General features: G+C 40.2%; 1 protein-coding gene across 1 annotated transcript in view; it reads right to left on the bottom strand.

Moving 5' to 3' along the window:
- The window catches only part of LOC143022906 (cubilin-like), a gene marked incomplete at its 5' end in the record, with an annotated part of 158,450 nt that overhangs the window by 16,325 nt on the left and 118,760 nt on the right, over positions 1 to 23,365 (bottom strand). The window contains 2 exons of the mRNA XM_076181305.1: positions 19,030 to 19,188; positions 21,804 to 21,988. Coding sequence (XP_076037420.1) covers positions 19,030 to 19,188; positions 21,804 to 21,988 — 344 coding nt within the window. The remainder of the gene's footprint in view (positions 1 to 19,029; positions 19,189 to 21,803; positions 21,989 to 23,365) is intronic.

Raw genomic sequence — 23,365 nt, 5'->3', positions numbered from 1 at the left:
ATGCTCACTTCCAGTCTGCTGCCACTTTCACCCCTTGTACATCTCATCACCTCACTTTTACCCACATTTATCTTCAGCTTTCTTCTTTCACACACTCTCCCAAATTCTGTCACCAACTTCCTCAATCCTTCCTCCGATCCTGCTACAAGTGCAGTGTCGTCCACAAACAACAGCTGGCTCACCTCCCACTTTTCTCCATTTTCTTTAACCATCTCCAATCCCTGACCTACCACCCTTGCATTTACCTCTCGCATCACCCCATCTTAATAAACAGCTCAATATAAAGAAAATAGAAAGAATCCAAAGAGCAGCTACAAAAATGGCACCTGCACTTGCAAACCTATCATACGAAGAGAGATTGGCTAAACTGGAGTTACCGACACTGGAGCAAAGAAGAGAGAGAGGTGACCTATTGACCATCTACAGAATCATGAAAGGCACAGAGGTACTCGATAGTGAGAACTTACTTAACTGGGACAAAAGAAACACAAGAGGACATGGAAAGAAAATAAAAAAACATAGCTATAGAAGAGAACTGAAGAAAAACAGTTTTCCTCATAGAGTTTTGGACACTTGGAACAAACTGGACAATGAAATAGTATGCGCAAAAACCATTCATGAGTTTAAAAACAAACTAGACACTGCAAGATACAAAGGCGGGACAACACGAGCATAGCTCCCCTTCCCGCAAAATACAACTAGGTAAATACAACTAGGTAAATAAAGATTGAACAGCCAAGGCGACATAACGCATCCCTGACGAAGTTCCACCTTTACCTTGAACCATTCGCTCTCTCCATTTCTAATCCTAACACATGCTCTACTACTCTCATAAAAACTCTTGACAGCTCCTAGAAGCTTTCCTCCTATCCTGTATATCTGCAAAACCTCACACAGTGCCTTCCTGTCTACCCTGTCGTAAGCCTTTTCCAGATCCATAAAAGCCCAAAAAACATCCTTCCCCTTTCCTACAGCTTTCTCACATATCTGTCTTACCACAAAAATCTGATCTACACAACCTCTACCCGTCCTAAACCCACACTGTTCCTCACCAATTACTCCCTCTGTTCCTTTCCTAATCCTCTCAATCAAGATCCTCCCATAAGTACCTGACTGTGATCTGATTTTCAGTGGGGATGAAGTAGACTATCTAATATCAACATTAGTAAAGTAGAAATAGTCAAGCAGATTGAAAGACTTAAGGGGGTACGTGACACCAGGGGGGGGGGGGGGCGGAATTTGGTCAAGATATGGCATTTTTCAAAACTGTGTTCAAAATGTTCGTATACCATTTAGAAATAAATCCCGACAAATAATTTTCCAGCCGCGCGCAATTTAAAGGTCTTGGGTGAGGTTTAAAGGGACAGAGTTAAAGGCGCAATCCACACTAGAGGGAGGCGTGCCACTTAGGACCTTCAGGAGCATCGAATAACGTTGAAATTTGATTGAATTTACACTCGCCCAGTGCTTCAACGGCCGGTACGATGGTGGAGGGGAAGGGAGGAAGGTGGAGGGAGAAGTTTTGCCAACTTTGAACGTAGCTAAGCGTCAGTTACCGGCTAGCTCTAAAAGGGAAAGTGCGCATGTCTCATGAGCTCTCATTGCAATCTATTACTTTAGCTAGTACATATTACTCTTTAGTACAGTCATCATGGGTAGCAAAAAGAACAAAAGAACATCCACAATGACAAAAAACAGCAGTTAAAGACGACTAGCCAAGACCTCACCACCTCTCACTCCACCACTGCCCTCACCTGCACCTCTGTGACAGTGACAGAGGTAAAGGACAACATTAGACTAAACAATTCAAAGAGGAAGATTAAATCCAAAGAAGAAAGCAAGAGGAAAAAGATCAAGGCTATACAGGAAGAAGAGAGAAAGAAGAGAGAAGAAGGGACATCATATGATGCTGGAGGGGGTGCCCTACCAACATAGATTGGTGAGGGGTATCTGATGAGGAAAGAGAAGGTGCCCACTGCTGGAAAATAAACCTCTTTCCAATGATTTAGATACCCTGAAGACCCCCAGCAGTGAGGTTTCATATGAAGAAACCGACAAAGGTGCAAAAAAGCAAATTATATGATGGTGTCATCTGTGCGTTGTCACTACTGTGATATACTTATACTTTAGTTTTTCAGTATTTAAAGTACTTATAATTAAAATATGTTGATGGTTTTTACTGTACTTACTCATTATATAATAAGAATTAAGCCATGAAAAAATCAGTCAAATTGGTGAAACTATAAGCAAGGTACAGATATATTTATATTTCAAGTTGCCATATCTCCGTTCGTTATTTTTTTTTTACTTTTTTTTAATCATAAAAAATCTAAAATACACCAGATTTAGATGAAACTTACAGGGAATATTACTTTTAGTAACTGCTAGGGCGGATCGTTCGAATATTTTGAATAGGATGAAAGAGTTTGGAGTAATAATGGAAACAAGACCAAATTTTTTTTATTTTTCACGATTTTTGCCGGACATTATGCAAAAGTATAAAGGAAATTGTTCAATTACTCAATGACTGGCCCCAGGTGTGCCTACTGACTAATCATAGCCAAAATATAAAACAAATTGGTCCACGTATTATGGTGCTAAGCACTTTTAAATGTCGCTACTGGTATACGTACATGTGTACATACATCATTCTGTTTCACCTAAAATGTAGGCAACATGGATACCTATTTACCTGAGAAGTTTCACCTCTTTACTCTAAATAGTTTAGAAAATGACCTCCAGGTGTCGCGTACCCCCTTAAAGCTACAAAATCCCCAGGTCCAGATGAAATTTTTCCGAGAGTGCTTTAGGAGTGTAAATTTGAAATCTGCAACCAGTTAACTGAAATATTTAATAAATTGGTAGACACTGGTTTTGTGCCTACTGGTTGGGGGCAGGCAAATGTTGTTCCTATTTTTAAGGAGATAAATCATCTATATGCAACTACAGGCCAATCAGTTTGCCTTCGGTTATAGGTAAAATGCTTGAATCAATAATAGTAAATAGACTCAGAGAACACATCAAGAGACATAATCTAATTCGTGACACACAGCATGGTTTCTCCAAGGGTAAGTCATGTGTGATGTTGTTCCTATTTTTAAGAAAGAAGGGAGATAAATCATTTATATGCAACTACAGGCCAATCTGTTTGACTTCGGTTATAGGTAAAATGCTTGAATCAATAATAGTAAATAGGCTCAGAGAACACATCAAGAGACATAATTTAATTTGTGACACACAGCATAGTTTCTCCAAGGGTAAGTCATGTGTGACTAATCTTCTATCCTTTTAAACTAAAATATATAAGGTGTCATATAACAATGATAATTACAATGTGATTTACCTTGACTTTCACAAAGCATTCGACAAGGTGCCACACCAGACTACTAAATAAAATCAAAGCCCATGGCATAGAAGGAAAAGTGTTAGAATGGATTAGAGCTTGGATCAGTAACAGAAAACAGCGGGTCACCATAAATGGAGTAAAATCCAGGTGGGGCAATGTAACTAGTGGGGTACCCCAGGGGTCAGTTTTGGATCCCTTGTTGTTCATTATGTACATAAACAACTTAGACAATGGGATAAATAGTGATGTTAGTAAGTTCGTGGATGACACTAAAATAGGATGCCTAATTAGGTCAGGAGACAATGCAGAGATTCTGCAGGATGATCTTAACAAATTGTTCACATGGTCGGTGAAATGGCAAATGACCTTCAATATCTCTAAGTGTAGCGTGTTAAACATAGGGATAGACAACCCCGAAAATAGATACAGCTTAGATAACACGCTTTTAGAGAAAACTGAGTGTGAGAGAGACTTGGGAGTTCTAGTGAATTCAGACCTTAAAACAAGGAAACAGTGCATTAGCACCAGGAATAAAGCTAACAGAGCATAAGGTTTCACTGCTAGGACGGTAACGAATAGAAGTGCAGAGGTAATTATCAAACTCTATCTAATGATAGTTAGACCCATCCTTGACTATGCGGTACAGTTTTGGTCTCCGTCCTATAAAATGGACATCAATTCACTAGAATCAGTACAGAGAAGAATGATACATGGACTCAGAAATTTGCCTTACAAAGAGGATTAGGCACCTTAACTTACACTCTCTAGAAAGACGCAGAGTGCAGGGTGATCTAATAGAGGTGTTCAAGTGGATCAAAGGCTTTAACAAGGGTGATAGAATAAGGTCATCATATTAAAAGAACAGGACAGGACTCGCAGTAATGTATTTAAACTGGACAAATTTAGATTTAAGAGGGAAATAGGCAAGAATTGGTTCACTAATAGGGTGGTCAACAAATGGAATAGAATTAGTAACCATGTAGTGAGTGCTGAAACTATCATTTGTTTTAAGAAACAGACAACTTTATGGATGGGGATGACAGGTGGTGATGGATATGGAGTTGCCTTGTGTAGGCCTCATGGTCTCTTGCAGTCTCCTTCATCCTTATGTTCTTATTAAAGAGAATAAGTAAAGAGGAAGATTGCAAATCTTTTCTCAAGAAGACCTGGACAAAGTCAGGAAATGGAGTCAAAAGAGTAAAGTGAATTTTAACATCAAGAAATGCAGTATAATGGAATTTGGAAAAAGCAAAAATACAATCTCAGGTCAATATGAAATTGGTACAAAGGAAGTAAAAAAAAGTAAACTTAGAAAGGGGCCTAGGAGTAACTCTCTAATGACATGACACCAGACAAACATGTCAACAAATTAGTCAGAGAAACTTTTAACTTATTAAGATCTGTATGGGGCAGAAACATGGAACATAAGAGAGGAAGAGAGAAGGAGTTTGAATGTGTTTGAGATGAGGTGTCTGAGAAGTATAATTGGGGTTAATAGGCTGGATAGAGTGAGAAATGAGGTGGAGATGAAGAGAACAGGGGTGGTAAGGGAGTTGGGAGATAGGGTGGATGAAATAGTAGAATGGTTTGGACACATGAAAAAAATGAGTGAAAAAAGACTAGTAAAAGAGGTATGGAAGGCAGATGTGAAAGTAGTGAACATGAGGGGGCATCCTAGGATGAGATGGATGGATGGGGTGAATTGGCTTTGGGGAAGAGGGGAATTTCTGTTGAGGAAGGACGGGAGAGGACAGAAGACAGTGGTGAATGGAGAATGGTTGTATATGGATGATGTTTGTGATGCATGAGGTGGAATGGGTGGGGGGATGGGGGGTAAGGTAGTATGTGTGAGAAAAATTTGAAGCAGTCCAAAGGGATTTCTTCCTGTCTTCTTTTCTGCATGAGGGGATGGAGAGGGGGGGTCGCCGATTTAATGAAGTGGCCTTGCTGTGGATGTGCTGTGTCTTGCGACACTACCTCTGACCCAGGGCAGTGGACAAGATGCAGGGTTGACCCATCATCCAGGAGGTGCCAAGATAAGAGGGAGGGTAGAGGGTGGAGGGGAGTGGAGTGTATTTAGGGATAGAATGGGCGGGAATGGTTTTTATGCCTTTTTCTTTTTGGCTACCTTGCTTATTATATGGGGAAAAAAGCCTTGGTATATGTATGTAAGATCAATGAAAGTGGCCTCTGACTACTTGGCTGAAGAGAGGGTAAAGAAAATGCTAGTTACACTGATAATACTAAAATTGGAATACAGAGCATTACTATGGACACCTAGTACCAAAAAATCATAAAGAAATTAGAAAGAATTCAAAGAGCAATGACAAAGATGGCATCAACCTTTTTGCAATTTGACATATGAACAAAGATTGGACAAACTAAATTTACCAACCCTAGAACAAAGAAGAGAAAGAGGTGATTTGATAACCATTTACAGAATCATGAAAGGGATGGAAATTCTTCATAGGGATGAACTACTAAAATGGGACAGAAGAACTACAAGAGGACATGAGATGAAACTTAAGGACAGTTGCAGAAGAGATCTGGAAAAAAAAAAAAAAAAAAAAAAAAGAAAAGCTTTCCACACAGAGTAATAGATATCTGGAACAAACTAAAAGAGGAAACAGTGAGTACTAAAACTATATATGACTTTAATAATAAACTGGATGCAGAAAGATACAACAGTGGGTCACTATGAGCATAGCTCCTCTTCCGCAAGATACAACTAGGTAAATACAAACTTCTCCTCTCTTCCTCCCTTGTTCCATGTTTCTGCCCTGTACAGTGCTGTCAGCACAATCACTCCTTTATACAATCTTCTCTTAGCGTCCATTCCCAACTATTTCTCATTACACTTTTTAATCCCCCAAGGCATTTACTTGCTTCTCTCAGTCTACATTCTACCTCCATCCCCCACTCTTCCCTTTCCTGTCAAATTTGCACACAAGTATTTAAAACTATCCACTTCCTCCAGTCTCTCTCCCTTAATACTCACTTCCAGTCTGCTGCCACATGTGTTGGCATGGTGTGTAGTATAAAATTCTTATATTGCATTGTTTTATTATTTGTTGTAATATTTATATTATGTATAAAAATAACTTGCATGAGATATCGCAGATGCGATGCTCTTATGCAGTGGGTTACGGTTGTCATCTCCTATCATGTCTAAGTCAAAGAGGCCTTTGTTTATCAGTTCACTAAACTCATCTGAGACAATGGTTCTCAAGTTGATGTTGCTACATCAGGACCCGTCGGTCATGAAATTCTCTGGTCAAGATCCTCATTATAGGGCGGTTGATTTTATCCGCCAATGTGAGGACGCCATAGTCCATTCAAATGTTTCGACGGGGCCTGAAAAGATCTCCTCTGTGAGGTCCCAGATTGTGCCAAATTCTCTAGCATCGGAGTTACTTTCGGCGTCGTGTTTAGATCCCAAATCTCTGGACTATAATTATGACACCTTTAGGTCTAACTTCCTTAAACTTTTTTCAGATACCCCTGGTGGTGGTTGTTGTTGTTGTTGTCGTTCCCTAGACCCTGGTGGTGGTTCGTTCCATTGGTGCTTCAAACTGGCTGATACTCTTGTATCCCTACTGGGCACTCTTGATTATAGACAGGCGCAAGCTCAGGCCAGTATACTTGTTGTTGACGCTTTAGAGTCACTTTCACATTCAGATTGGGTAGATAATGGCAATATCACTTTAGATAGATTTTGTCTTATCTTAGCATTTCTCTTCTACATCCTTTTTTTGGTGCCTTCTGAGAGAAGAGCTGCATCTTCTCTCATGTATAAGCCTGATGAGACTCTATTGTCTTTTGCATCACAGCTTTCTCGTAAACTAGGGGAAGTACCGTCTAGTTCCTTGTGTATTAGCAATGCTCATCAACATGGTCATGTCCCTTGTTCTCCTCAGTCCTCTCAGTCTACAGTTCCTACTCATAGTTTCCCTCAATCTACAGTTACCCCCCCTCCCCTGTTATGTACCTTTTGTAACAGGTCTGGTCATTCGAGCGACTTTTGTTACCGCCGTAGGCGCCAGGTACACAAGTCAAGACTGTCCCCTGTTCGCAGGAGTGTACCTACTGTTTCTTCTAATCTGTCGCATGACCTTTCCAGAGTAGAACCTCCAGGTAGACTCAGTTATTGCCATATCCATGGTCATTGTAAACACTCGACTAATCAATGTTTCAAGGTTTGGAAACTTAGGGATGAGACTTCTCACCAGCCTTGTCAATCCCATTTTCCCCAGCGCGTGTTTCACAACCCAAAGAGTTGACCAGCAATGTTCGGTCTCAAATAATTCCCTTTGTGGCTGTCGAGTCTTCTCAATTACTTACCTTTCAATTTCTTACTAGGGATATGCCTCTTTCTGTCACTGTAGATACTGGTGCAGAATGTAGTCTCTTAAGTAGAAAGGCTTACTTTGCTCTATGGGAATTGTATAATCTCCCTTTATCTCCCTTTTGTAATAATTTGCATTCTGTGCAAGGTTCTCCCTTGCTTGTTCTTGGATCTGTGTGTCTTCCCTTACAGTTTCACTCGCGTGCTACAGTCTTCAATGTCACTTTTGTTGTGGTCTCTGGCATTGCCCTTAAGTGTGATTGTCTCTTGGGTATTGATGCTCTTACAGCTCATGGCATAGATATTTCTTCTAGTCGCCATGTAGTGACTTTCTGCAATTTTGATATCTCTGCATTGGATAGGCCAGTTTCTGTTTGTGATTCTCCTGTGCTTGATCAGTCTGCACATGTGCCTGTCCCAACTTCTAAGCACTCTATCCCTGTTGCTCATTGTGCTGCTGTTGTTGTAGGAGAGCATCTTATTAAACCTTCAAGTTCTGTTCGAGTTCTGGTGCACGTCTCAGGTGTCCCAATAGGGTCTGATGTTCTCTCTTTGCCTGACTCTATTCGTATTCGTTGGCTTGCCCTAGAAGTAACTCTCTCCACTATTCGTGAGGATCATGTTACCACAGCGATGGTAACCAATGTCACGGGTGCTTCTATTCATCTCTCTCCTGGCAGTCACTTAGGCTCCTTTGAGGTGGTACACGTTGCTGCTTTCCAGGATTCGCCTATTATAGCAGCTTCTGTACTACAATCTCCTCCAACACATGACCCTGCGTACTTAGCTTCTGAGCTTGCCACATTTGTAGGCAAGATTGATTTTCCTGAAGAGACGCCTCGTCTCCTTGACCTGCTAGTTACCCACCGTCAGGCTTTGGCTTTACCAGGTGATCCGTTAGGGGTTACGGACCGTGTAGTTCATAGAATTGATCTTCAGCCAGGCACTCGTCCTGTTTACGTCCCCTCTTACAGGCTACCTCACTCTCGTCAGCTTATAGCCCAGTCCTTGGTTGACGATTTATTGAGTGAAGGTGTTGCACAGGAGTCCCACTCAGAGTGGAACTCGCCTCTTCTCCTGGTGCCTAAGAAAGATGGATCTTTTCGTCCTGTTGTTGATTACAGGAAAGTCAATGAGGTCACTCTTCCAGATCATTATCCTCTGCCTATCTTAAGCGAGCTTCTTCAGTCCATTGGCACTGGTAATATGGTGTTCACCACCTTAGATTTAAAAGCAGGTTTTTGGCAGATACCCCTGGAGGAGAAGTCTCATAAAATCATGGCCTTCTCGACTCCCAGTGGGCACTATGAATGGCTTTGTTGCCCCATGGGTTTGCGGTAGCTCCTTTGACTTGCCAGCGTTTAGTTAACTCCATTTTTCATGGCTTAATTGAGAATGGACTTTTTGTTTACCTGGATGATTTGATTCTAGTTTCCAAAGATGTGGAAAGCCACTTTTCTCAGTTGTCCATGGTCTTGCAACGTTTTGCTGAAGATGGGTTGAAACTCAACTTACCCAAATGTTCCTTTTTCAAGGCTAGTATCCAGTTCCTAGGTCATGTTGTAGACAAGCATGGTATCCATACCACAGGTGAAAAGATCAAGGCAGTCAAGGACTTCCCTATACCGAAGTCAGTTGAAAATGTATGTTCCTTCCTTGGACTTGCAGGATACTATCGTGCATTCATTAAAGACTTTGCTTCAATTGCTTCCCCTCTCACTCACCTTCTCAAGAAGGACTCTTCCTTCCAGTGGCGTGATGTCCATCAGACAAGTTTTGATTCCTTGAAGCTTGCTCTTACTGAAGCACCTGTGTTGGCTTTCCCTGATTATAGTATCCCCTTTACTATTTGTACAGATGCTTCTGGTACAGGTACTGGAGCTGTACTCATGCAACAAGTAGATGGATGTAGACCTCATGTTATTGCATATGCTAGTCGCATTCTTAATAAGCCTGAGTCCCGTTACTCTGTTACTCATTTAGAGGCCCTGGCAGTGGTGTGGGCTTTAAAGCACTTCCGTGATATAATTTTTGGATATCCTATTACAGTCTACATGGACCACACTGCTGTCACTCAGCTTTTTAAGGGCAAGAATCTGTCAGGCCGCCTAGCCAGATGGTTCCTCACGATCGAGGAATTCAATCCAACCCTTAAGCATATCCCCGGGCGTGCAAACCACGTTGCTGATACACTTTCACGGAATATCCCTGTTGCTGCTGTTACCGTGATTCCTAACTTCTCCCTGCAGGATCTGGCCAAAGTTCAGCATGAAAAACCTGTTTGGTCTGCTGTTAGTTATGCTTTGGAGTCTGGTGATGATTCCATCTTACCAGCTTTACCAGTACCTCTGTCCCAATTTTCCCTGCAGGACAAGGTTCTCATTCATACTGTGGAAGTGTTTGAGCAAGATGTGGCACAGCTAGTGATCCCTGAGTCTCTAGTTCCCATTGTTTTGTCCCTTGCTCATGATGCCCCTCAGGCTGGTCACCCAGGTCATGACAAAACTCTGGCTATGGCATGGAAGAAATATTAGTGGCCTAAAATTCGACTAGACATTACCTCTCATGTAGCCCGGTGTAGTTCTTGTGCCCAGAACAAAGGTTCTACAAGCACTTCCCATCTTAGAGTACCCTACTCCTCCTCGCCCTTTTCAGACTGTGGCTATAGACCTTTTGCAACTGCCTCGTAGCACGCAGGGTGTGTATGTCCTTGTGTGTGTGGATCACTTTAGTTGTTTTGTGATCTTAGCTCCCTTACGTAACAAATCTGCACCAGTTGTAGCACATGCTTTAGTTTCCCATGTGTTGTGTCCATACACCACTCCTTTGGTGCTCCTTAGTGATAATGGGACGGAATTTAGGAACGAGGTTTTGGCAGGTATTTGTGAATGTTATGGTATCAAACAGACATTCGTGACTGCTTATCATCCAGCATCCAATGGTCTTGTGGAGAGGACGAACAGGAAAATTTTAGAGATCCTACGTCACCTTGCTAGTAATTTTCATGAGTCTTGGGAGGATTGGCTTCCCCATGTTAGTGCTTGTATCAATAGCACCATTAATGTTTCCACGGGCAAAACGCCTCATTATGTTATCTTTGGAGTTGAGAAACGGCTCCCATATGATGTGCTTGACAGCCCTGCTCGTCCCCTCTACAATTTAGATGAGTATAGTAAAATCCAGAGTCATGTGATGCATGTCATTTATAATTATGTGAGAGATAAACTGGATGTTTCAAAGGCCGACATGTTGAAACAACATGCTCGTGCAAAACCTGTGACCATCGGTGTTGGTGATCATGTTTTCAAAAGCATGCCTGATCGCCAGTCAAAGTTGAATTGTAAATTTGAGGGCCCCCTTTTGGTGACTGAACGTCTACACCCTAACAAGTTCAGGATTTTTTACCCCTCTACAGGCCTTAGCGAGATTTCACACTCTGATAGGCTCAAGAAGACTCAAGTGCCTATCCCTACCTTTACCTGGCCTCCTCCTGGGCCCACAGCAAGAACTATGCCTTGTTTATCTACCCCTCATTGTTATGACCTTAGGTCAAGGGGTCCTGTAATTACCTAAACTTTCATTGTGTAGTGTTATGTATTCTTGTGATGTTTCCCATTTATGTATTCTTGTGATGTTTCCCATTTATGTATTCTTGTGATGTTTCCCATTTATATATTCTTGTGATGTTTCCCATTTATGTATTCTTGTGATGTTTCCCATTTTTGTGTGTGTCCTTTTCTTGGTTAAGTGTACATATGATTTAGCTCTTAAGTGTACTATCTTGAATTGTATTTTGTCGTGTTTAGATATTAAGTATCATGTCTCGGATGTCCGGCAATTGCTGTATTTGTATTTTTGTTAACTGGCACCAGTCTTATGTTCCTTTTTGTGTTTGTATGTATTGTCTTTATGTAATCATTAATGTATGTGTTTATTTAATGTATTGGGTGTGCTGTTGTATCCATTTTTCCCACACTTCTGTCTGCCACTGTTGTGTACAGTATGTGGTATGTGTGTGGTTTGTCTTTGTGTAATTTGGATTCTCCTTGCCTTGGTCAGTCTTTTTCTTGTTTGCTTGACGAGGTCACCGATTGGTGCGGCTGAGCGATGTGTTGGCATGGTGTGTAGTATGAAATTATCTTATATTGCATTGTTTTATTATTCATTGTAATATTTATATTATGTATAAAAATGACTTGTATGAGATATTGCAGAAGCAATGCACGTCTTCTCACGCAAACTAGAGCTGGGCGCGTCAGTATTGAAGACAGCCTTGTAGCGAGTGCACGCGTTTGTTGTCAGTGTATAACCAAATATACTAAAATTTGACAATTGATTTTTGCACTCATTTAGCCACCCGATACACACATTCTCCCCTTGTACATGTCATCACCTTACTTTTTCCCACATTTACCTTCTACTTCCTTCTTTTGCACATCTTCCCAAACTCTGTCACTAATTTCCTCAATCCCTCTGATCCTGCCACAAGTGCAGTGTCATCAGCAAACAACTGGCTTTTCTCCATTTTCTTTAACCATCTCTAATCCCTGACCCACTACCCTTGCATTTACCTCTCACACCACCCCATCCATGTCCCCTTTTCCCTTGTAAAGAGGAACTATACAGGCACTCCTCCAGTCCTTCAGCACTCTACCCTCTCTTAAACAAATATTAAATAACCTCACCAGCCAGTCCACCATCACTGTACCTCCTTTTTTTAGACATTCTGCATGGCATCTATCCAACCCAGGTGACTTACCTGGTCTCATCATCTTAACCTCTTCACTCCGGTGCACATTGCACGTCTGGCAGCATTAGCTGCCCGACGTGCGATATTGCGTCATAATAATCGCATTATAAAAAATAAAGTCAGTGCTCAATCATTCATTCTCTTTCACCCGTGTATTTTGATAACCATAGAAAATATGATGAAGCCAGTTTAGAGAGAATGGAGTTTACGTAGGTACGACTACAATAAATATAATCAAGATGCCGACGTCGGCATCAACGAGTACCCACTTGCTCCTCATGCCGCCTACGTAGGCGTCACCGTATGGAAGTGGTTAACAACTGCCTTTACTTCATCTTTCTTTATTTCTCCTCCATTTTCCTCACTCAACATGGTAATTTTCTTTGCACTTCCCACTGCAACTATCCTCCTTCACATTTACTAACTCCCTAAAATACTCTGCCCACTGTCCTCTCACTGCCTTCTTTTCCATTATCATCTCTCCATCTGCACCTTTTACCTTTTCTGCTCTACTTGATTTGCCTCCTCTTCCTCTCTTAATTTCTTTCCTCCAAAACATTTTTTTATTACTATCAAAATTTTCTGTCATACTCTTACCCTATTTCACAACTACTCTCCTCTTTGCCTCCTTTATCTTATGCTTTACTTCTCTTCTCTTTACTTTGTACCTCTCATATGATTCCCTCGTCCTATTTTGTAACTAACCTATGAAAGCCTGCTTCTTCTCTTCTACACTCTTCTTTGCTTCCTCATCCCATCACTCACTACCCTTTTATTTCTTCCCACCCTTTTTCCACACACCATCTTTGCATAACTTATGACTCCCTCTTTGAACCATCCCCATTCCTACTCCACTCCTAGTTCTACTCTTTCCTTTACTCCCTCCCACTCCTCTCTTAGCTTCTTATACTCCTTTTCTTTCTCATTTAAACAGTTTACTCTAAGTACCTCCCTACCTTCTGCCCTTTTCCTCTTTCTCCACCTATCCTCTACTCTCAACTTACCTTCTACCAACAAATAATCTGATATTCCCCCACTCTCTTCCCTTAGAACACATATATCCTTAACTCTTTCTACTATACTCCTGATTACCACTATATAGTCCATTAATGCTCTATCTACCACCCTTCCATCCCCCACCCTCTCCCATATGTACTTATGCTTGACTTTCTTCCTAAACACTGTATTTTCTATCATCAACTCTCTTTCTAGACACATCTACATCATCAATTCTCTACTACAATTTTCTCCTGGAACTCTACACTTCCGAATCACAACATCTATTGGTTCATTTCCTACCCTAGCTTTAACCACCTCACTCCGGGCCAAAATCTCTCGGGCAGCATTAGCTGCCAGACGTATGATGTTGCGTCATAATACTCACATCATAAAAAATAGTCACCGCTTATATCAATCGTTCTCTCTTTCACCTGTGAATTTTGATAACCATAGAAAATGTGATGAAGCCAGTTTAGAGAGTATGTCAGTTACGCAGGGACAACTACAATAAATATAATCAAGACTCCGATATGGCAGCCTCGCATATCCACTTGCTCCTCATGCCGCCTACGTAGGCGGCACCATATGGAAGAGGTTAAGGTCTCCCAATACAACTATATTGACATTTCTCCCTAATCCCATTATGCACTCATATCCATCCAAAAAGCCTCCCTTTCCTCTACACTCTTCTCACTACCAGGCCCATATGCACTTACAAAAACCCACATCCCCCTTTCCAGCTTCACCTTTATCCACATTAACCTTGAAGAAACCTCCTTCCACTCCACTACACACTTACCAATCTCTTCATTTACTAGTATAGCCACCCCTTTACTCCCTCATCAACTCTTCACTCCTAAGAACCTCCCAACTACATCCCCAAACTCACACTCGCCCCTCCCTTTCAATTTAGTTTCACTCAATGCCAACATATCCATCTTTCTTCTCAAAAACATATTGCCTATCTCTTCCCTTTTACTCTCATCTGTATCACATCCATGCACATTAAAATACCCAAACCTTAGGGTACTGGTTGGAAAACTCCTAGATCCTTTTATGCCTTTACTTTTTTTAGGAATGTCTCCTTTGGTGCTACAGGTAGCAGGATTCCTAGTCCTATCCCCATCCTGTTTTTTGTTGCCTCGTATGACTCAAGTGGGAAGACTTGGTGGCAGTATTCTTTTCCCCCATCACAGGGTTAGGTGAAAAAAGGAAATGAATATTTAGAGAAATGGTACAGGACAGTAACAAGGGGTGGGGGGACAGCATAATAGAGGGTCAGTCATAGTATAATAAAAATGTCATAATTTCTCTATCACAGACAAAACTATGTGTTGCTCTGGTCCATAGGGGTGCCCCATATAGACCTTAATGTGTCAGCTGTATGCTACTCTGCCACAATAACATGCAGCAAATACCCCAGACGGGGTATTGGAAGGGTTGGATGGTGGCCACACTGCAACCTGGCCAGGTTGACTCTGTACTCTTGGAGGAGAGAGGATTCAGAGGGATGGATATCAGTGGGTTGGGCATGCAGCAATGTGTTGTCTTTCAGTCTGTAGATAGAGCAGTGAACAATATGATTATGGATATGCTGGATATGGATAAGGGTGTCTGGTGATTGAGGAGAGAAGAATATTTGTGTGTGATATAGGTATTTGGGTGTTCTTTTGATGTTTCTTGGCATGTGTGGGTGTCATGTCATGTGGTGTAGTGTAGTGGTTGAGCTGTGTTTGTGCTGCAGTGAGTGTTTGTGTGTCTCTGATGTCAAGGTGATCCTTGACTTTTAGGACTTGTGGTTGACACTGCTTGTAACTGAGTTGTTGAAGGATAGAATGAAACAGTTGCTGGCAGAGTTTCATATGGTATGTGAGAAGAGAAAGCTGAAAGTAAATATGGGCTAATGTAAGGTGATAAGATATTCAAGGGTGAAAGTAGCACTGAGTTGGAGGTGAGTTTAAGAAGAGAGAGGCTGGGAAACTAAGTAATTCAATGACCCCAATTTTCTCTTGCAGGTGACCTATGGTTTCTTGTAACCTGATACAGCCACTGTAATGGCCCATGAGTGTCATTAAGAAAGGAATATTGTGCTACTCTCTGGGCATGACTAAGGTAGGGCCGTGTAATATGAGCTATTTATCCATACTGGGGTATTCCCTATACAGGAATAGTGATTGCAAGTTGTTGTGCAGTATTTATTGTACAGTAGCATGCAGCCAATGTTTTGGGGACTGTTTTGGGCTGCCCCTACAGACTAGAGCCACACATAATTTTGTCTATGTTAGAATAAAATCTCTACTCCTAGAGGAATAATGCTACTTTTGTACTTTGTCTATCCCTCCATTATGCTATTCCCAATTAAAACTGTCCTGTACCACTCTACTGAGTACACTTTTTCTTTTTCATTTCTGTCCCCCTGTGGTAGGGGGAGGAAAGAATTCTGCTACTGTGTTTCCTATGTGGGTCAAAAAAGGCAGATAAGTGGGTCAGAATGTTGGTACTAGGTATTCTGCTCTCTGCAAAATCACCCTACAAGAAGTCAAAGCACAAGAGGGTCTAGGAGGAGATTTCCAACCAGGACCCTAAGATTTGGGTCATTAACCACTTCACTATGGGACTTAAATCTCGCGGGCAGCAGCCAATGCCAGCTGTACGACGTGTCGTAATAATACTCGCATCATAAAATATAGTCACGGCTTATATCGATCGTTCTCTCTTTCACCCGTGAATTTAAAAAACCACAGAGAATGGGATTAAAAGCAGATTAGGGAGAATGTAAAAACACAGGGGCGACTACAATAAATATAATCAAGACGCCGATATGGCAGCATCGCGAATCCACTTGCTCCTCATGATGCCTACGTGTGCGGCACCATATGGAAGGGGTTAAATGTGCATGAATGTGGTACAGATGAGCATAAAAGAAATGTTTGTAAGATGATGGATATGTTGGCATTAAATTAAATTAGGTTGAAAGGAAGGAGCAATTTTGAGCTTGGGAGTGTGGAGGGGAAGGTATTGGGAGTGAGGAGGGGGGAGGGAGGGAAGGGGCAGCTCTGCTAGTAAGTGATGAGAGAGGAAAGCATGTGATGGAGTGGAAGGATCTTCAAGGTAGTGAGAAGAGTGTAGGGGAAGGCTTTTTTGATAGATTTAAATGAGTGCTTAAAGAGTTTTGGGAGGAATATCATGCTATAGTGTTGGGAGATCTCAATGCTAGACAAATCAATAGATGGAGTGGTTGGGAAGTTTGGAGCATCAGGTAAAAATCATAGTGAAGAGTTGATGGTGGAAATGTGTTTAGAAAGAGTTGACAATAGCTATTACAGTGTATAAGAAAAAAGTCAAGCATAAATACACATGGGGGTGGGGTATGGAAAGGTGGTTGATAAGGCATTAATAGACTATGTTGTGGTATCCAAAGGAAGGATAGGAAGAGTTCTGGAGGTCCATGTTCTTTGGGGAGAGAGTGGGGAATTGTCAGATCATCTTTTCAGTGGAAGGGTAGTTAAGAGTGGAGGATAGGTGGAGAAAGAGGAAAAGGGTGGAAGGTAGAGAAGGACTTAGAATAAACAATTTAAATGAGGAGAAGGAGAAGAAGTACTGAGAGAAGATGAGAGAACTGTGGGAGGTGGTGAAGGATAGAGTTGGTAGTAGAAGAGGATTGGATGTGTTTCAAGGAGGAAGTAACAAGGTGAGCAAAAGATGGTATATTGAATAAGGAGAATGGGGGGGGAATAGGAGGAAGGGTAATGAATGGTGGGATGATGAAGTAAAGATGGTAGCAGAAGAATAGAAGCAAACATTAATGGACTAGCTACAAATTAGGACTTAGGAGGGATATGAAATGTACAAAGAAAAATGAAGAGAAGCAAAAATTACAGAGAGATGCAAAATTGGGAGGAGCATGACAATCTCTGAAAAGAATAAAAAGTTTTGGAAGGAAGTTAAAAGAGGAATGGGAGGTGAGTCAGGTAGAGAGGAAAAGGTAAAAAGGAGAAGATGGACGAATGTTAATTGGAAGATGGGTAGATTATTTTGGTCAGTTGCTAAATGTGGAAGATGATAAGGATTGATTGATTGTGGCAATGAGAGGTGCTAAGAAAATGGTGATGGGAGAAGAAAATGGAAGATATAAGAAAAAATGAGGTACAAGTTTTGAAAATCATGAGAGCTGGTAAGGCACCTGTGTTGGATGGGTCTCATGCTGAATGACTAAAGAAGGGAGGTACAGTAACAGTGGACTGGCTAGTGAGGTTGTTTAATGTGTGTCTAAGGGAAGGGAGAGTGCCAGAGGACTGGAGGAGTACCTGTACAGTTCTGTTTTACAAAGGAAAAGGGGACAAATATGATTGTAGTAGTTTTGTAGTGATCAGTTTGTTGAATGTAATTAGAAAGGCTTATGGGTGGGTTTTGATAGTTAGGATTAGGAGAGGAACAGAGGGAATAATTGGTGAGGATTTGTGTGGGTTTAGGAAAAGTAGAGGATGTGTGGATAAAAATTTTATGGTTAGGCAGATTTGTGAGAAAGCTTTGGCAAAAGATAAGATGTATTTTGGACCTTTATGGATTTGGAGAAGGTTTATGACAAGATAGACAGGAAGACACTATGGGAAATATTGCAGATAAATGGGATTAGGGGAATGCTATTAAGGGCAGTCAAGAGTTTTTATGAGAATAGTAGAGCCTGTGTTAGGATTGGAAATGGAGTGAGCAAGTGGTTTGAGGTAAAGGTGGGGCTGCATCAGGACTGTCATGTCGCCATGGCTGTTCAATGTGTACACAGATGGGGTGGTACATGAGGTAAATGCAAGGGTAATTGGCAGGGGATTGGAGATGATTAAAGAGTGGGAGGTGGGCCAGTTGTTGTTGGCGGTCAACACTGTGCTCATGGCAGGGTCAGTGGATGGATTTAATGTATGTAATAGGAGAAAATTTAAGGTAAATGTGGGTAAAAGTAAGGTGATGAGATGTACATAAGAAGAGGGTGGCAGTGAGTTGAAAATAAGTATCAACCTCTTCACTACGGGGCACATCGCACGTCTGGCAGCATTAGCTGCCCGACGTGCGATGTTGCGTCATAATAATCGCATTATAAAAAATAAAGTCAGTGCTCAATCGTTCGTTCTCTTTCACCCGTGTATTTTGATAACCATAGAAAACTGATGAAGCCAGTTTAGAGAGAATGAAAATTACATAGGTACGACTACAATAAATATAATCAAGATGGTGACGTCGGCAACATCGAGTACCCATTTGCTCCTCATGCCGCCTACGTAGGCGTCACCGTATGGAAGTGGTTAAAGGAGAAAGGCTGAAGGAAGGGGACAGTTTTGAGTATTTGGGATCACATGTGGCAGGAAATGGAGGAGTGAGAGTAGAGGTAAGCTGTAGAGTGAGAGAAACAAGTAAATGGGTTGGAGGACTGAAAAGTGCCATAAGAAGCAGACATCTGAGAATGGATCCAAAGAGAAGATTTTATCTTAAACACTAAAACTAATAGAATTATCATCTTTCAATTCTGATTAATGTAACTCATTATCACATAAACTGAGCCATTGTTCTTTTCTTCTAATTACTCTTGTCTCTTACCTTGAATCCTTGCCCTTGGATATTGTCATTTGACCTGAATAGGATGCGTACTGCATTGTTGGAAGAAACAATGGTAGGTGGGAAAGCTTTTCCACAGAGTTTGTCTCCAGGTGTGTAGACCACTGGCCCATGGGTATTTTCACTTTGTCCATTTGAAACCTGTTAAGTGGGAATATATGATTATAAAAATCAAGTAAAAATAATCATGCTAAAGGCAGTAATAAAACCATTATTTTTTTCATTGATTTACCACAGTTTTGGATCAGGTGCTGGGCTTGTAAGCAAAAACTATTACTCTTCCAGATGAGAATTCATAGTTCATACACAGACTGGTTTATGGATTATGTTATGACCTTACACTGTGTAGAAAGACAACAAAATAATTAAAAGTTGCACATGCAAATGTGGATGGCTTATTGTCAGTCAGTCTGTTGCCACCAGTTCTCTCTTGCATGAAACCCATGTAGCAGCTCTCCATAATCTACCTATTTATTTACATAGTTGTATTATACGGAAAGAGGGCTATGCTCATAGTGACCCATCTTTGTATCTTTCAGCATCTAGTTTGTTTTCAAATTTTTCTATAGTTTTTGCACACACTGTTGCCTCATCCAATTTGTTCCACATATCTATCACTCCGTGTGGGAAACTATTCTTCTTCAGATCTCTTCTATAACTATCCTTTTTGAGTTTCTTTTCATGTCCTCTTGTTTTTCTCATCTTTGTATCTTTCAGCATCTAGTTTGTTTTCAAATTCTTGTACAGTTTTTGCATACACTGTTGCCTCATCTAATTGTTCCAGATATCTATCACTGGATGGGAAACTATTCTTTCTCAGATCTCCTCTATAACTTTACTTTTCTTTTTCTCTTATCCCACTTTAATAAATCTTCTCTGTTGAGGACTTCCATCCCTTTCATAATTCTGTAAATGGCCAGTACATCTCCTCTTTATTCCAGTGTTGGTAGTTCCAGTTTGGACAATTTTTGTATGTCAATTTAGAGAAAGTTGGTGCCATCTTTGTCATTGCTCTTTGGATTCTTTCTACTTTCTCTATATTCTTTTTTTGTAGCAGGTGTCCATAGTGTTGCAGGATACTCCAATCTTGGTGTTATTAATGTGACTGATATTTTTTTACCATTTCCTCATCCAAGTAGTCAAAGGCCACTTTCATTGATCTTAGTAAATTGAAGGTTTCTCTGACTATTTTGTTAATATGCTTGTCTGGTGACATGTTTTTGTTGATAATTACTCCTAGATCCCTTTCCAAGCTAACTTTTTTTTACTTACTTTATACCAATTTTATATTGCCCTCATATTCTATTTTTACTTTTTCCAAACTCCATTATACTACATTTCTTGATGTTGAAGTTCACTTCCCACTTTTGACTCCATTTCCAGACTTAATCCAGGTTTTTCTGTAGTGACTCAGTCTTCCTCTGTACTTACTTTCTTTAGTAGTTTTGCATCATCTGCAAAGAAATTCATATAACATTCCACACCTTCATCCATGTCATTTATATATATGGCAAACATTATCAGAGCCAATATATATATATATATATATATATGGCAAACATTATATCCAATATATATATATATATATATATATATATATATATATATATATATGGCAAACATTATCAATATACATATATATATATATATATGGCAAACATTATATCCAATATATATATATATATGGCAAATATTATCAGAGCCAATCCTTATGGGACTCCATTTATCATTTCTTCCCAGGTCGAGTTCTTGTCTACAAGTACCACCCTCATTTTTATCCTGTTCAAGAAATCTTCCATCCATTTCAATAACTTTCCTTGCACACCACCTATTATCTTAATCTTTCTTAGTAGCTTTTTATGTGGTACTTTATCAAATACTTTTTGTAAATCTAGGAAAGCACTGGATGCTGTTTGCTGTTGTCTATGTACAGTGCCCATATTGATAATTATTTCCTGGCCCAGTTCTGTTTAAGAAAATGGTGTCACATGCTGCTTAAAACTTACCAAAGATACTTTATGATAACACTTTACTGGTATGTCCATGAAAATTCATTCTAGATCTGTGATAAGCAGTTTGATATATCATTTTACTGTATCACCTTGGAACAAGGATATTTCTATCCCTGGTCATATTTTTATTCATTGCCTCCCAATTCTTTGTTGTGAAATGTCTAATAGCAATCATGTCCTGGAAGCTTGTGTGCAAGTAGTGACCCATTCAGTTTTGTCCTAATTATCCCGAATGAGCAGCATGACAAGCATTAGCCTTGACTTAATGCCCCACCTCTTCTGGAATCAAATGATTAGGATGCTTCAGGAGGTTAGGTGACAAGAGCAGCTCAAATCAAACCTAGACTCAATGTGCAACAGGGAGTCAGTTCTCTTAAATATCCATTTTGCAGGATCACAATATACAGGAACCCATTGTTGATCCTAGGAAGACAGGGAGAAAGTGGATAGTAGACTTGAAAGTATCTGACAAAATTGGTTAAGGTCTGCAAGTAGTGAGTAAATTTACATTCTCATTTCTCAGCTACTGACCCAACAAAATAACAATGGTTCACACAGTTGGATGGGTTACACTTCAACTTATTACTGGTTTTCAATGTTTGTGAGCATGTATGGTGGTAGAAATTTGACAAGACTAACAAAAAAGAATTTCTAATGTCCTTTACCGTATAGTGTGATTAATTTTGATATCCTTTGAGATATAGTTATTCAAAAAAGACCAAGTTAATCCAAATAATAACCCACCTCCACAAAATCATTCTGGCATCCAGAACTTGTCTCAATATCAAATCTATCTAGAAATGATAAGATAACATGGTATGATGGTTGAAATCTGATTTCCCATACACATTCACTGTTGGCTGGATAATCATTAGGAAAGCCATGGGTTGAAAAATTACCAAACGATTGATGATAAATACCGCCACAACCTGGGAAAAAAAAAAAAATTATATATATATAATACTTCATATAAAACATGAAAACAAAAAAGATGAGTGCTTTTTCACAATCATGTTATTAAATTTTATGGTGCACTGATTCTGTAATAGCTGAATTATAGTAGGTATAGATAAAACAATAAGTAGGTATAGATAAAACAACAAGATACTTTATACCTGACATACTGTTTCTTTTTCATACATACTGTACATACACACTGATAAATTGGAGAGTAGGTGATGGGACCCAACAAGCATTGCTCCTTTCCTGCATACTACAATCAGGTGTATTAGGTAAATACATGTGTACCTCAACCTAAAGAAATCTTTTGATTAAGTACCTCAGCATTGATTTATAAGGAAATTGGAATATATTGAAGGAATGAGACAAACTACTTAAATGGATGAAAGATTTTTTGAAGGAGAGGTAAGATAATAGTAAAGAATAACATGTCAGGATGGAGAGCAGTGACCAGCAGAGATCCACAAGGTTCAGTGCTTACACCAGTAATGTCAATGACATAATATAAGGTACAACAAGCTATGCCAAGAAGTTTGCAGATGATGCAAAAATCATGAGGAGAGTGACACGAGGAGGAATGTAGGCTATTGGAAAAAAATGTATACACTAATTTCCATCTGGGGTATTGGCTGCATGTTATTGTGGTTAAGTAGATGCAGCTGATACTTAAGGGTAATGGGGCACCCCCACAGACCAGAGACACACATCATTTTGTCTATGACAGAGGAAATCTCTGTTCATAGAGAAATGATAATATTTTATTATACTGCAGTTGTCCTTCCGTTATGCTGTCCCTCAACCCCTTGTTACTGTCCTGTGCCACTTTTCTGAATATTTATTTCCTTTTTTCGCCTAACCCTATGGTGGGGGAAAAGAATACGGGAAAAAAAAGGGGTGGGGATTAGGACTAGGAATCCTTCTCCCATTAGCTAAAAAAAAAAAAAAAAAAAAAAAAAAAAAATTATATATATATATATTAGTCATAAGAGGGTCTAGGAGTTTTCCAACCAGTACCCTAAGGTTTGGATCTTTAATGTCCATGGATGTGGTACAGATGAGAATAAAGGGGAGGACATAGGGAGTATGTTTGTGAGAAGAAATATGGCTTTGAGTGAAACTAAGCTGAAAGGGAGGGGCAAGTGTGAGTTTGGGAGTGTAGTTGGGAGGTTCTTTTAGGAGTGAAGAGAGGGTGAGGGAGATAAGGGGTGGCTATACTAGTAAGTGAAGAGATAGTTGTGTAGTAAAGTGGAAGGAGGTTTCTTCAAGGTTAATGTGGATGAAGGTGAAACTGGGAAAGGAGATGTGGGTTTTTGTAAGTGCATATGAGCTTGGTAGCGAGAAAAATG

The sequence above is a fragment of the Oratosquilla oratoria genome, unplaced genomic scaffold (genome assembly GCF_046742065.1).
Source record: "Oratosquilla oratoria isolate Oo_2021 unplaced genomic scaffold, ASM4674206v1 SCAFFOLD222, whole genome shotgun sequence".
Lineage (NCBI taxonomy): Eukaryota > Metazoa > Arthropoda > Malacostraca > Stomatopoda > Squillidae > Oratosquilla > Oratosquilla oratoria.
This window is presented reverse-complemented; position numbering and strand designations above follow the sequence as displayed.